We start from the raw sequence: 13723 nt of genomic DNA, 5'->3' as shown, positions 1-13723 counted from the left end.
TTACAGATAATACAAAATAGTAAATCTAAATTTTGGTCATTCTCTGCAGCCAATTTTATTAAAATAAAATATATTTAAGTTACACGTATGTATTCTTATATTATTTTTATGACCGCAAATATGGTTTCGTTAACTTCATCTCGTGTTGAATTTGAAATATTTTTCGAAAACATTCACGGAAATATTTTTTCATAAATTTAAAGTAAATTTTTAATCTATTTCAATCCACATATATTGCCACAATAAATATAATGTTTTTTAAATATTTTTCAGGAAATTTACGAACTAAATACATTAAATCACATACTAGTAAATTCGTTGGAATGTCGTCGAACCGGTGTCAGCTCTATAAGAAAATATGGATGGATGGATACGTGTGATTGTGTTCGGATGGATATGTGTGATTGTGTTTGGATGGATATGTGTGATTGTGTTTGAAATTTCTTCCATAACGTTTTGAACAGTCAGATATGATAATTTTTCAGAACTGAAAGAAATTTATTTATTCAGAAAACAAGAGACACGATGCTTTCAAATTAGTACATTTGCATCAGGTTATATTGGTTGGAAGAAGCAATTCTCAAAGAACTCATTCAAATTGAAAATCCTTTTCCTGGCAGAGAGACTGGTTGGCCATACCGTTTCCATACTATCATGTTAATGAGCATTTAACATCATATTTTTTACCAAGCTCGTAAATTTACCGTTAAAATTGTTTGGGCGTCACGCGTGCTTCGCCTTTCCCACGAACGTTACATTAACAAAAACAAAATTAACGTCGAACCGTGTTTCAATTGTTTTTACCTATGACAAATAGGAAACATTTCTAACATTCAACATTTTTACGTTCGACTTGTTTGAATCACGTACAAATTATGGATCGTTCAATAAAATTCAATTAATTGGTGCAAAGCACCTAGCTGAAGACAAACTTTTTGCTTGTACACGAGGTAAATACGTGCACGTGTATTTTCACGCAGGCAAAGTAGCGATTCGTAGACTGGTGGTCGTGAAGGCGAAGGGCCGCGTCACGAAGGCAAAGTTAATAATTCATAGCCGACATATAATAAATATAGTTACTCCATAGACGCGTGCATTGCGGTTTTACGTGCACGTAGCCTTCGTATACATATGTAAAGAACGCTTTACGATTCCATATAGGCTTTCCCCGAGATTACGTGGTGAGTCCTTGGCAGAGGCAATAAAAGTTCCCTTTAACAATGCACTCGCGCGCAAAATAAAATAATAGTCGCCCTTCTTTCCATATGTTTCTTTTCTTTTTTTTTCTTTTTTTCTTTTTGTCCTTTTACCGATATATAAACGTTTTTTGTAATTCGAGGTCAAGGGGAATTCTTCGGTCCTTTTATATTTGTTAACTCGTTCCTTTAAATATTTTCAACATCTTACAATATATTTCCATTTATTTTATACAATTTGCCTTGCGATACACATTCAGTTCATGAATTTCTTTTGAATTCAATTATACATGTAAATGACTAACGGTAGATAATAGGGAAAACATTTTAGACATTGACATTTTTAGAATCTTTTATACCTTCGGGTTATTGAACTCGCAGAACAATATTACATCCTTGAGTTAGACATTTGTTTCTACGTTTTCTCCAACTTCGGGCACAGAAAAATATGTATGAACGATTATGTTAGGTTCACAAGACTTAACAGAATTATTGTTGATTGGATTTTCTTATGGTAATAATTGGAAAAATAGATGTATAATCCCTTTTGTACCTTGCAGATTTGCATACAGCGGGTCAACACATATTTCACGTTAACTACATGTACATACCTACAATGATGCTCTGAAAGAATAATAATAACTGCAAAGAAAGTGCAAACGTGCTCGTAAACCTCGTTCGCGCGTGAGTATCGAGATGAGATTGAAAAAAGAAAAAAGAGAGAAAAAAAATATTACACGCGCGGGGGAACCCGAAATAAAGCGAGTAAAAAAATATCCTGCACGGCCGAGCACCGTGGTTTGCGGTTACAATGTCCAACGAAAAAAGAATTCTTCGTTTCGTCTCTTTCTTCGTCCTCTCTTCGTTCAACTTGTTTCGGTCCTCCTGGTTCCTCATCCTTCTCCTCGTTCTTCGTTCGTGGGGCTCTCAACGCGCGCAGACAGCCGGATTTATATTCAAATGAATTGCCGTGGAAGGGTCGACTTATCAACGTATCAAACCTGACGAGGCGAAGAATAGACAAGGGGGTGAGTTGCGAAAGAATGTTTGCTTCTTGATCGATCGCAGCTATTCGCTCCGGGGAATTTTTATTAATTATCCCAGTGACTTGTTCCTTGGCAATTAATTTCGAAATACGACACTGTCGTCAATCACTTATTTACCGATCAAGTTGGTTCTTAAATCTTGCGTTTTCTTATGTTTTCATTATCACAAAACTGCACGAAATACTTTTCCGATATTCGCGCATAATTTATACTTGGGACAATTATGGTAGATAAATACACGACGATGGTGATTGTTCTTTTTTCTTCTTCCTCTAAATATTACGCATTCATATAATGATTATATTCAAGCAAGCAAGCTCGGAAAGCTTCCTTTTCTTTTTTTTTTTTTTTTTTTTCGGGAGCGCAATTATCGGCAGAACGATTTCCTCCGTTCCGTGCCGTTTTACATGACTTTATTTAGCTTTAGTTTGTTGAAACCGGTTGCAAGCGGACTTCTCTCCTCTCTTACTGCAACACCGAGAGTTCGGCGCTCCGCATCATTTAGGGTTCCTCCAGCGGAGGAAGGAATCTCGCGTTCCACCACGCTCGACAATTTCTTTCGCATAGAAGTCCTGTATCCTTCCTTACTATCGCACGTTTATCTAGCATCCTCGACTCTCTGGCGCTCAGTCGCTTCATCTAGACGGTATTTATAACGTTCGAATTTTCGAGAAAGGTTACTAGAAACGAGACTTGTAACAATTCTTTACGAAAATCAATTAGATCGATCAGCGAACAAGATGATCAAATATGTACGCGCCGCAAGCGTGACAAAATTATGTTACAAAATGCAATTTTTAGTTGACGTAAATTGCATCTGTCAACTACGAAATAACAATTGTAACGTGAGCGATGCAATAGCCTTGCTGTTGCGTTCGAGGAATTTCTAGGAGCTTCAGTCACTTCGGGAATGGCGTTCAAGTGCAAAGAAATTCGGTCAGGGCCGTCATACGAGAGTCGATCTTCCGCTTTTTGCTGGTTAAAGACTCGCGTCTTAATTATCCTTCTTCTTTTCTCTTCTTTTCTTTTTTCTTTTATCCCGGTAAATTACATTCCGCTGGCTGGCCGACGTGCAAGAAGGAAAGCGGATCACCGGTGCTTTGCATTAGATGGAGCGTGGGTCGCTTGCGTCATTAAGCATTGTAACTTACGGTACAAGAATGACTTTGGCTTTGCCGGAGAAAGTGACCGGGCGTGGCCATTGCGAGACATTGTATTGTACATCGTACGCATTTGTCCATTGTTCCATAAATTTTTTGCCACAGACGTGTTCACCTAATAGTGACAGCGCTCTTCAAACATGTGAATCTTTGAACAGCCACCAAAATTTATCATCGAGAAGGAAATTCGAACAAAGTTATTTTTGTTTCAATAAGTTGGACGAGCGAGACACTCTGTGACTCTTGTACATTACTTTCGTTCATCCATCTTGCACAGTTTATAATATAATTATATACAATATAATATATAATTATATACAATATTATAATTATATTATATTATATTGTATAATTATATTATATTATATTATATTGTATAATTATATTATATTATATTATATTGTATATTATATTATATTATATTATACTGTATAATTATATTATATTATATTATATTATATTATATTATAATATTATAATTATATTATATTATATTGTATAATTATATTACATTAAATTGTATAATTATATTACATTAAATTGTATAATTATATTACATTAAATTGTATAATTATATTATATTATATTGTATAATTATATTATATTATATTATATAATTATATATTATATTATATACAATATAATTTATAATTATATACAATATTATAATTATATTATATTGTATTGTATTATTAATTGTATTATACAATTATATTATATTGTATAATTATATACAATATAACATAATATAATATAATTTCATCGAGATAATGCAAGTATGCCTTGCTCGCAGATTGTATCGTGCTTGCCTCGGACAATGAGAATGATGTAAAGCATGTTAAAGGTTGGAACGAAGGAAGAAAAACCGTTCTCACGAGTGGCCTGCAAATTTGGTAAGTTTGATATTTATGTTTCCTGTGAACTGGTTTGCCGGATAGCATTGTCGCGAAACATTAAAAAAAAAAAAAAAAAGAAAAAGAATCGCGGTCATGTAGATGATCATGAACAATCCGAGACGAAAAGAAAGATAGTCAACTCGTATACGCGTTCTATAAAGTCAGACTGAAGTAAATATTAAATTATCAAAATTGTAAAACAGAAACGGACTGTGTTGTTAATTTAATTTTCCATAATTTCTAGGTAAACGCCGGTATGAAAAGTTTTTTTTCACCAAGGCGATGGCATCGTTGGAATAAACCGCGGGAGAGCTCAGCCGAGTCGTTAAAATCGCCGATGTCCATTGAGCAGACATTAATAGCGGCGAGGGTTGAAATTGTTCGGCAGTAATGCATACGAATGTAAAGCTTTTTGCCCGACGAGGAAACGTAAGAAACGTGAGACGTGTTCGAACTTACTATCAACGTTCGTTGAGCCAGCCGAACGAAACCGTGCAAACGGTTTGGCCGGTTTTCGAGGCAGAGGTTCGTTGAACCTTGGTTCAAGGGATTGATCGTGTATGGCTACCGAACGTGTCGTGTGTGCGCAAACAATCATTGATCTGTGACGCTTGCGGCCGCCTACACATTACATGTATCTAGCTCGAGCTCGAAACGAAAGAGCGCCGCTTAGATCGAAGAAGGGAACACCTCTGTTATCACTTTCACCAGCTACGAATTATTTTACAAACGATTTCTGGGCCAAGGTAAATAATTCACACTTGCCCGTGTACTTGGCAGGAATTTTATTCTTAATCCTGAGGAAATCCGTCGCGAAACACGAAAATGATTTGCTCAAGGATGAAATAATCGCGATTGTTTCTCTCAGTGAGTTTTTCATTTGGAAGAAATGAAACACCGTGAGAGAATTTCCCATTTTTCATAGTTGGAGAAACTCGTTGAACATTTCTTCGACCGTTCCTCATTCACCGAGCTGTTCTCTCTCGGCTTTTCACCGAGACGAACCGTCCCGCGACCATTGTTGAAACTTTTTTCGAGGTTATTACACGTACGATATGTAAATGCATCGGCCGGGTCCGGTCCTCGACGGTCGGAGGACCAGCTTCTTTCTTTTTCTTCCTTTCATTCCGATCCTTCTCTCTATTTCTCTTTTATTCCACGCGGCTCCTTCTCTCATCTTGTCAGGGGCGGATCAGATTGAATCCTTCTCTCGATAAAATAGGCCTGCTCGCGATAACAAAGCCAACTAGAATTCGAGAGTGTCGCGTCGTTCATCTTCAGATGATCTTTCCAATTTTTCAATTTTTTTCAACTGCAACTGTTACACATTAGACTTTTCAATCTGTATTCGTCGATCGTATCGCTACTTGCTGCAGTTACATATAATTAAGTGTAACAAATGAATCGTGCAGTGCAAAAATAAATCGTTGAAAGCAATTACCTAAAATTTCCACAATCATATCAATGTTTATATATTTATGCCTAAAATGTTTCAACGAAGAATAAGGGGGTTAGGTTTTCTTTTTGCAATTCAGCAATCACCAGCCAGTTTCGACGCAACAATGATCAAAGTTGTTATTTTCAGGTGGGAATGATTAGTACTCAGAAAAAGTAAATCTTTATTGGAAAGATTTGCGTGGATCCGCTCCTGTTGTACGCCACTACCACCTCAGCTCAGCATCGTCATCACCATCTCCCTGGCTCCTCCGTAACGGATAGGCTTCACCTCCAGAACGGAACTCCAGTCTGCTTCCAGTTTCTCCCTCGAGAATGCTTGTTGACTTAGTCGGAGTTGGGCTCCCACAACGCGCGCTTCGCGGCCACTCCATTGACCTGTCCCCCCATCAGAGAACTGATCCATGCTCTGACAGAAAATTTCATTCATTGTCGAGGATATATCGCGACTCACGGCTTGCACGTAGCATCTCGTTGACCCTCGTTGCATTTAATTGTTTCAAGCGAAAAGAAATATTCTCCAAGGACGCAAAACACTGACTCTTGAGGTTACTCCGCAATTGTGTTTGACAATTTTGCTGCGTGTAACTGATAAATGTAATTGGAGTAAAAGGGAAGTGAGGAAGAAATGTGTGGCAAGCAGTATCGTTGAGATATCGAAGACAGACAATGATCGACACTTGAAAAAGGTTTATTGATCAAATACGAAATCGCTCGGTTGTAATCAATGTTGCATCGATTACAGTAACAGTGCACGGTGATACTGGTTTTTACGGTTTTACTCCGGTTCTACTCGTTCGGTCTATGCTTCACTCTACTTACGGCTGACCCTGTTCATAATAATTAATGGTGTTAGACTCCGTGAATGCCTGTGGACTGGTCATGCTTGGCTCTCGTAGATAATACGCTGCGGTTTTGTTTGCTTTCGTTGGCAATTGAAATTTATTTTTAAAAGTCGTACGTGTCCACGGTGAAACGTTTGCTTAAAAAAAAATTGCGGTGATCAGTGTAATTTGAAAAATTACCTATTTACTCTGCTAGATAGAAACGTTACTACTTTCTTCACTTGTTATCCCTATGTTTGCACTGTGTTTAAATTTGTAGCAAAAACTTCAAAAGCGCGAGGAAATTAGAAATGTTTGACTTACATTCGAGCGGCTAGTTGGTCAGCTTTTCATTTGTGTAAGAAGAAAAGTGTAAGGTCTACAATTTCACAATTTTCCATCGTTGGCTATTGCGATTTCCCTTAACCCAGCCACTAAATCTAATCAAAACGATTCAATGATTGATCATAATTGCAGGTGTGGTGGTATCGCTGAAAGGAAAGAGAGGCGGGCGCATAAGGATGCGCTTACGCAGGAAACGGTGCATGTCCCGGTGACGCTACAGAAAGCTTGCGAGCTATACAGAGAGCCACACAGAGATAAGGACGGAAGTACGGATGACGCGATGAGACTGAGCCCGATTATCCTGTCGTGGGCCACGGCGAGCTGGCTCGGTCCAACCGGAACTACGGCGATACGAGCTGAAGCCTCGAGGGATTACGAGCTGTCGACGGAATTCTTCCTGGTACCTAGCGACGTGGCGATGGACAGGAACGGCCTCGCTAGCGTGGCCAGTGTCATCAGCGTTCCAGCGCCGAACAGGACGGTTTCGGTGTTCAAAGTGCCTCCTGGGAAGAAGAAGAGCCAGGAGATCGAGACCGATGCCCGACCGTATTCGAGATCCTTGCTCAGACAACGACCCTGGGCTCTTCCTCTGGCGGCCCTCAGCGCAGCCACGATGCTCCTCATGGCTGGCTTCGAGGTTTTCGTACTGCTCAAGGTCGGTTCGTTTACCTTTGCCAGCTACCTTTTTTTTTCTTTTCTTTTTTCTTTTTTTTTTCAAACCAATCTCGCCTCGTCCTGGAACTTGAAATTGAAGAAACGACATCCTTTCGTTTAAAAAAAAATTGCGAATACACTACAACAGTGAAAATTAGAGAAACGGAAGTTTTTTCCGTCGTTTATGACGTGAATCTATGGCCGGAAATAGAGCGCAAAGATGCTTCGCCTGGCGAAAAAAATTGGGAGGCGCTTGTTACCAATCGAACTGATTGCGCGCAATGGTGTGAAACGTGTTCTCGTCGTTATGGTCGTACGAGCATCGCTAATCGAGAATTGAGGAAGCGCCGGATTAATAGAGCTTAGAGATCTCTTCTTCTTCTCTCTCTCTCTCTTTTTCTTGTTTTTTTCTTTTTTTTCTTGCGCTCGATAGTACGTGGAAACGCGTACGAAGAATTTATGGTAATCGTTTTCGTTCGTACTTGGACAAGCTCCAATAACCAGCACGCTCGCAATTTCACCGAGACCTAGGCCTAGTTTGCATGTCGACCACCTATTTCTCCTAGACGTGTCGTCTGCTTGTACACTTCGATACACTTCATTGAACAGGATAGTCCTCTGGACAGACTCTGATAGCTTTGACGCGCGATAAACATCCTGTCTGTGTGTCAGGATCAATTTGCTGCCGATTATTTTCAATCAATTAATTAGTCGTCATCTCGAGGTGTTTCTTGGTCAAAACACTTTCACAAACAGTTGCGGCTCGTCTTTTCTCTCGTTTCCTTTTACCCTGTTTCGAATTGAAATAACTGAAATATCAAATCGAAGTGAAGAGAACGTGCGAGAGACGAGAACACCAATTACTCGAATCGATACGTACGACTGCTTTATTAGCTGTTCTAATTGGAGAAATTAACCCGGGCAGTTGTAATTAATTTGGCTGCGATTAAAACCGTGGCACGTAACGATCCACTTTGCGAACAATTTGACATGCAACAGTCCTTATCGCATCTCTCGCGCCTGTTCTATCATTAACAGAGCAAACGCAGGTAAATAGAAGAACAGAGACTTCGTACTCCACGTAGAGTTACTTTCTGTTTGCCATATTAAGGTTTTCCTTCGCCCAAGGAAAAAGAAAATTAGAGCATGCCGCCGATGTTCTCGCGCGAAACGCGCTTATTCTCCCAGAATTTCTTGCGTGCATTCGAAATTGGGACAACGTGTAACACAAAAGTAGTCAACGTGGAGAGAAAAAAAAAGCAAAAAAAGGAACACGCGTACGAGTGTGAAAATGTGCGTAACGTCGATTGATTTTTCAGGCAAGGGTCACCGCGCCGAACAGACGACATTTATTTCTGGGCCAGGCTCTACTCTTGGGCCTTTTCCTCCTGGCGGGACTCTCCGCAGCAGCATCCCTCAGCCAAAACCCGCTGTCCTGCGCTGCATTTCGATTAGTCGGCCTGCCCGCTGCTCTTGTGTTTGCAGCGTTGCTGGTCAAATGCGTGTTCCTGCTCTCGTTGAATAGCGGCGTTTATCTACCAGCGCCTTACCAGGTAAATGTTGCCACGTTACAACGACTAATTTCAATATTTCTTTTTTTCCTTTTTTGTATCTCGCAAGAGACGACGCTGAAGACGAATAGAAGTGTTGAAGCTCGTCGAAAGGGAGAGAGATGAAAATGATCTTTCGCGCTGAGGCCATTTTAAGCAGGCAGATTCAACGAGCCATTCGTTCCCCCGCATCTCGAAACACAATCGAAAGTTATTGTCCCAGCCGGTGTGAATACAGCTTTAGAAAACTCGTGGCTGGCAGAAACTCGTGGAACAACTCTCACGAAGGATGCACGAAGGGATTTTTCTTATTTCGCCGGTGTTGGAGATCCGGATGTCGATCTCGATCGGCTATTTGTACGTGCGGGACGGGATCTGAATGAAAAGTAACGCCAGTAGTAACCGCCCGCTACTAATAGCAGTAAATGCAGCTGTTGTGATTCGTTGGGCATGCGTTCTCCGTATTAATGTCTCCGACAATTTTCTGCTCTCGCCTAACGGACTCTCGGGACAGGGATTTTCTCTCATTGCTCGCCGGGCGAGTGATTATTATACGTATTAAAGGAAACGACGATAAAAGGCTAGAGACCGATTTTGCGAAATCCAACTCGTTCTGCCTCGTGTAATAATAATAATTCTTCGTTTAACTTTAATTTGAAACCCGAGTCGCGTCGCACGGTCGTGCTTGTTCACCGATGAATTATTACACGCGACGGGCAAGCGTTGAGAATGTTAATTAAAAATGCAAATCGATCGACACTTTCGAGGTTCGTTCGACAGTCTTACTTTCCTTTTCTTTTTTTTCTTTTTTCTTTCCAATTATTGAAATGTCAAGCTTATGACTGTTTGTACAATGTGGTGTATATACGTTGATGATACAGGACGCGTATGTTTGCTCTCTGTGTTGGCAGGCACTGGTATTGGGATTCGCCGTACTCGTGCAAGTAGCTATCATTGGACAATGGTTTTACGGCGAGCCACCTACCGTGGTTCAGACACAAAATGCAGGACAAAACTCGCCAATGTCCTGTTGCAAAACCCCCCTTGGACAGATAGTGGCTTCCCTCGGGTAAACTTTTGAAATGCAAACCTTCCACCGACAATACTCCTCGGGAGTTATAAACAATATTCCAAAAAAAAGAAAAAGAGAGAAATCACAAAAGTTACTTCTCTATTAATTAATTCTTCAAACAATCGGCGTAAAGGCAGCATCAAAAAGATGATGCTTTCCAATTCTGTGTGAAACAAAAACGTTGATGGTTCCAGGTATCCGGGCGCGCTGCTGGTCGCGGTGGCTTGTTTAGCAGTTCGAGCACGAGGCGTTCGTGACAACAACCGGGAAGCGGCGTTTATCGGCCTGGCTGTTGGTTTATCGCTTCCGATTTGGATATCGAGCGCGATCGGCTCGGTAGCCGCCTCGGCGGAGAGCGACAGAGAGGCCTGGCTAGCTTATGGTTTATTGACTACTTCCCTTCTTGTGTTCCTGACGATGTTCCTGCCGAAGGGTCGGCAGTTAGCTGCCCTCGGCCGAGAAGCTTCCGCAACGGTGATCCGCGATCGGGACGATGCTTTGAGCTCGCTTCCTGGCAGCGGTTACTCGCCCTCCTTCTTCCACTTCAAGCCGACTGAGGCTTCTTTAAAGAGGAAGATGCATTATCACAGCGGTGGTACGTTTATGGTTTATGTATAAACGCCTCTGGCGTGTGCAGTTTTCAGCAATTAAAAACCTTGCCGCTCGGCTATTATATTTATCATTATTGTTGTATACTGTTCTCGGTGTGTAAAACCTGGGACCTTGCTTTTCTCGTTCGACAATTTTTCCTGGAAACTAACACTTTCCGGATATTGTAATTTCATCTGTAAAAAACTACATATATAACTATATATTAGCTATAAATAAATGATAAAAGCTGTACAACAAAGAAAGAAAGTGATAAATTAAAGTTTAATTCATATTCAGAAGCTATTGCACGCACGTGTATTATACGATAGCGTATTGAAAAGTAAAATATAAACATTTCTCTTAAATATCTACGTCACATTGTAATAAAATTTCTCGAATTCGACGAATAAATCAACTGGTATTAATTATCGATGCTTCTGCGGTATTCGTATAATAGTATATGATATCGAACATATTTTGAATTGCAGATCGCGTGGCATTAGTTTCATCCGCTATACCTGGATGCACTGCCTGCAGGCACGGTGGAAGCCCCATATACTCTGACGGTGAGTTTCTTTAGAAATTCGCCAAGTAATTTCGAAGAAATCCAGCTAAATACACGATTCCCCATTCAAATCCAACACGAGCATACAAAATAATAATTTTGACACTCGAGAGGCCGAATAACGGAGTTATTTCAAAGTGGTCCCGGAAATACCTGACTTCGTTCACTTGGTTAATCCCCAGTCCAAACATTTCCTCCGTTACGGCGTCGCCTTTGGCGACCTTCACCTCGAGGAACGAACGAAAGGGAGGAAAAACCTCTTACTGAGGAAAGGTGGAGAGGGAGAAAGTTTCGAGGCGGAGGTCAAGCGCTTCTCCGAGAATTAAACTGGAAGGGGAAATAAATCCCGTTAGATCAGACGACGCTGGTTAATCGGTGACCTGTTGTTGGTAGCCGATTGAACTGTTTTGACAGTGGAAGAAAACAGATTCTCATTCTTTTTTACGTGTACTTATCAGAAAAACCATCAAGCGGGCATATTACCCGTGGAAATTATATCAAATTTTAAATGGAACTGTCAATACTGCAATTTTATAAATTAGACCTTTCGTTCATTTTTTTCTGCCAGCGATGAAACACAAAAGAAAAAGAAATGAGAGCTTGAGTTTACGTTAAAACGTGTGGCTTTGTTTGAGAGAAAGAGTATTTGTGTTGCCTCACTTTAAGAAGGGAATGTTGTCAAGTAAATGTGTTAGCTTGGTAATATCTCTTTACCATAATCTCCATTATTACGAGTAGGGCGTGGATTATACCACGTATTGCGAGGCAGAGGTCACTAGCCTGCCAGGCATAAACCATCCGCTCGTTTATGACACCGGTTTGTAGCTATCACAATATCCAGCCACGTCGTTCTTTACAATTTTTCAATTCACTTTATAAATCAGCTGCTTCTGCAAAAGTGCGAAACAGTTCACGCGAGATTATTCTTCGCATCTCCTCGTTCTTTTGTCATCGAAAAAACAAGCAAATTTTCTTCTTAAGATAGAATCCTAATTCCAAATGTAGAATTCTTTCTGTTACTTTCTGTTTTCATTTCGCATTCGCGGCGATGCGACTTCAAAATTAATGAAACTATTCTCCTAATGGAACAAGAAACTTTCGACTGATCGCATGTTTGTGAGGAACGTGACAGGTGTGACCCACTTTGGAATGCGGTTACGTTTACGAAACAATCGCACCTCTGCTTAATGGGTATTCTGTGTCAACATTTCGTACGTAATCTTTTGAAACGTGGCATCAAAATTCGAGTAAACATAAAACGATACAAGTGGAGAAACATTCAAATGTAATAAACTCTGAACAAATACAATTATCACAGAGATTACGCTCTGCTGCTTAACAAGACCGGAAGGATAAGCAAACGTGCGTTCTTCCTTGTTACCGGGCATTAATCACGAGTTTTGATAGAACGTAAACATTTATGAGCAGAACTTAATTATGATGATAATGTAATAATTTATATTTATATTATTTAATTATAATGATATGTATAATATAATGAGTTATATTTATATTATTGTGATAATTATTTACGAGCAGAAATTATTTTAATGATGTTAATTAAATGTATTTTGCAGATGTTCACGGCCCAATGGAGACGTTCGTCTTACCACCGGGCATGTATCTGAGGCCAGAAGACGCAGGAAACCTGTACACAACTCTATCGGCAAATCCGAATGTATTTTTTCAACGAGCAACCCATCCCGGGATGATGTATTGATAATTCTGATATATATATATATATATATATATACTTTCAAATTAAAAGTGATATTCGATAAGGGAACTGCTTTCCGCGTTCTTATTGTTAGATTAGATAATCAGAAAACGGCGGACTTTGTTTTCTGCTCGCTTCTTTTATTACTGTAAATAACAATAATCGATCGAGATCTTTTTATTAGCGTCCCACGATAGGAGGCTACGCTCGATTATTTCGATAACAAATCAAACTATAACAGCCGGAGACGAAGTGAAAATTATAATAAAGGTACGATCCATTCCTTTTTTTTTTTATTAGTCTCCTTTTCTTATTTATCGTTATACCTTCGTTATTCAGCAATATCCACAAAGAGGATTATAAATAGTGCCATCGATCATGGCTTGGCAACGCATTTTGAACAATGTGCGATTTAAGATATGCTTGTTAATAGCTGGAGAGAAGAAAGAGGTGATTCTACGTTGATAAAACTGTTGTTATTAATACTCTGCACTGTATTAAAAATCCCATTTGCGCGCCGTAATGTGCAAGAAACGGCAACGACGAGAAATATTTGCAAAGTGTATTAAAGATATTTCTTCATTATTATTCTTATCTATTAATGACTCATTTCTTTACCCTTATAATCTTTCGTTATTATGTAGAATTTAGT

At 39.6% G+C, this 13723-nt stretch overlaps 1 protein-coding gene across 3 annotated transcripts; it reads left to right on the top strand.

Moving 5' to 3' along the window:
• The first annotated feature begins 4204 nt into the window (after positions 1-4204).
• Positions 4205-13654, top strand: LOC122530511. 3 transcript variants are annotated; one of them, XR_006307023.1, is made up of 10 exons: positions 4205-4295; positions 4543-5044; positions 5884-6949; positions 7055-7577; positions 8896-9129; positions 10038-10195; positions 10393-10793; positions 11278-11355; positions 12932-13341; positions 13411-13621. XR_006307023.1 is itself a non-coding variant. In XM_043657541.1 (9 exons), the coding sequence occupies exons 4-9, from the start codon at positions 7203-7205 to the stop codon at positions 13072-13074; spliced, it is 1389 nt and encodes a 462-aa protein (XP_043513476.1). In that variant the 5' UTR covers positions 4205-4295; positions 4543-5044; positions 5884-6949; positions 7055-7202; the 3' UTR covers positions 13075-13654. The 3 variants fall into 3 exon arrangements, 2 of the variants coding, with proteins under 2 accessions (XP_043513476.1, XP_043513475.1); XM_043657541.1 differs by having other exon boundaries at positions 12932-13654; XM_043657540.1 differs by lacking the exon at positions 13411-13621 and having other exon boundaries at positions 5884-6442; positions 12932-13362.
• Positions 13655-13723: the final 69 nt, after the last annotated feature.

This window comes from Frieseomelitta varia, unplaced genomic scaffold, assembly GCF_011392965.1.
Source record: "Frieseomelitta varia isolate USP_RPSP 00005682 unplaced genomic scaffold, Fvar_1.2 scaffold_345, whole genome shotgun sequence".
NCBI lineage: Eukaryota > Metazoa > Arthropoda > Insecta > Hymenoptera > Apidae > Frieseomelitta > Frieseomelitta varia.
Note: the sequence above shows the minus strand (reverse complement) of the source record. Positions and strands in the feature narration are given on the sequence as shown.

What these genes read in the sequence shown, in the direction of transcription:
- LOC122530511 (XM_043657541.1), top strand. Translation starts at nt 7,203, where the DNA reads ATGAGACTGAGCCCGATTATCCTGTCGTGGGCCACGGCGAGCTGGCTC. An exon ending in CAGATAGTGGCTTCCCTCGG is followed by an intron (nt 10,196 to 10,392) that starts GTAAACTTTTGA and finishes TGATGGTTCCAG; the next exon opens with GTATCCGGGCGCGCTGCTGG. An exon ending in GATGCATTATCACAGCGGTG is followed by an intron (nt 10,794 to 11,277) that starts GTACGTTTATGG and finishes TTTGAATTGCAG; the next exon opens with ATCGCGTGGCATTAGTTTCA.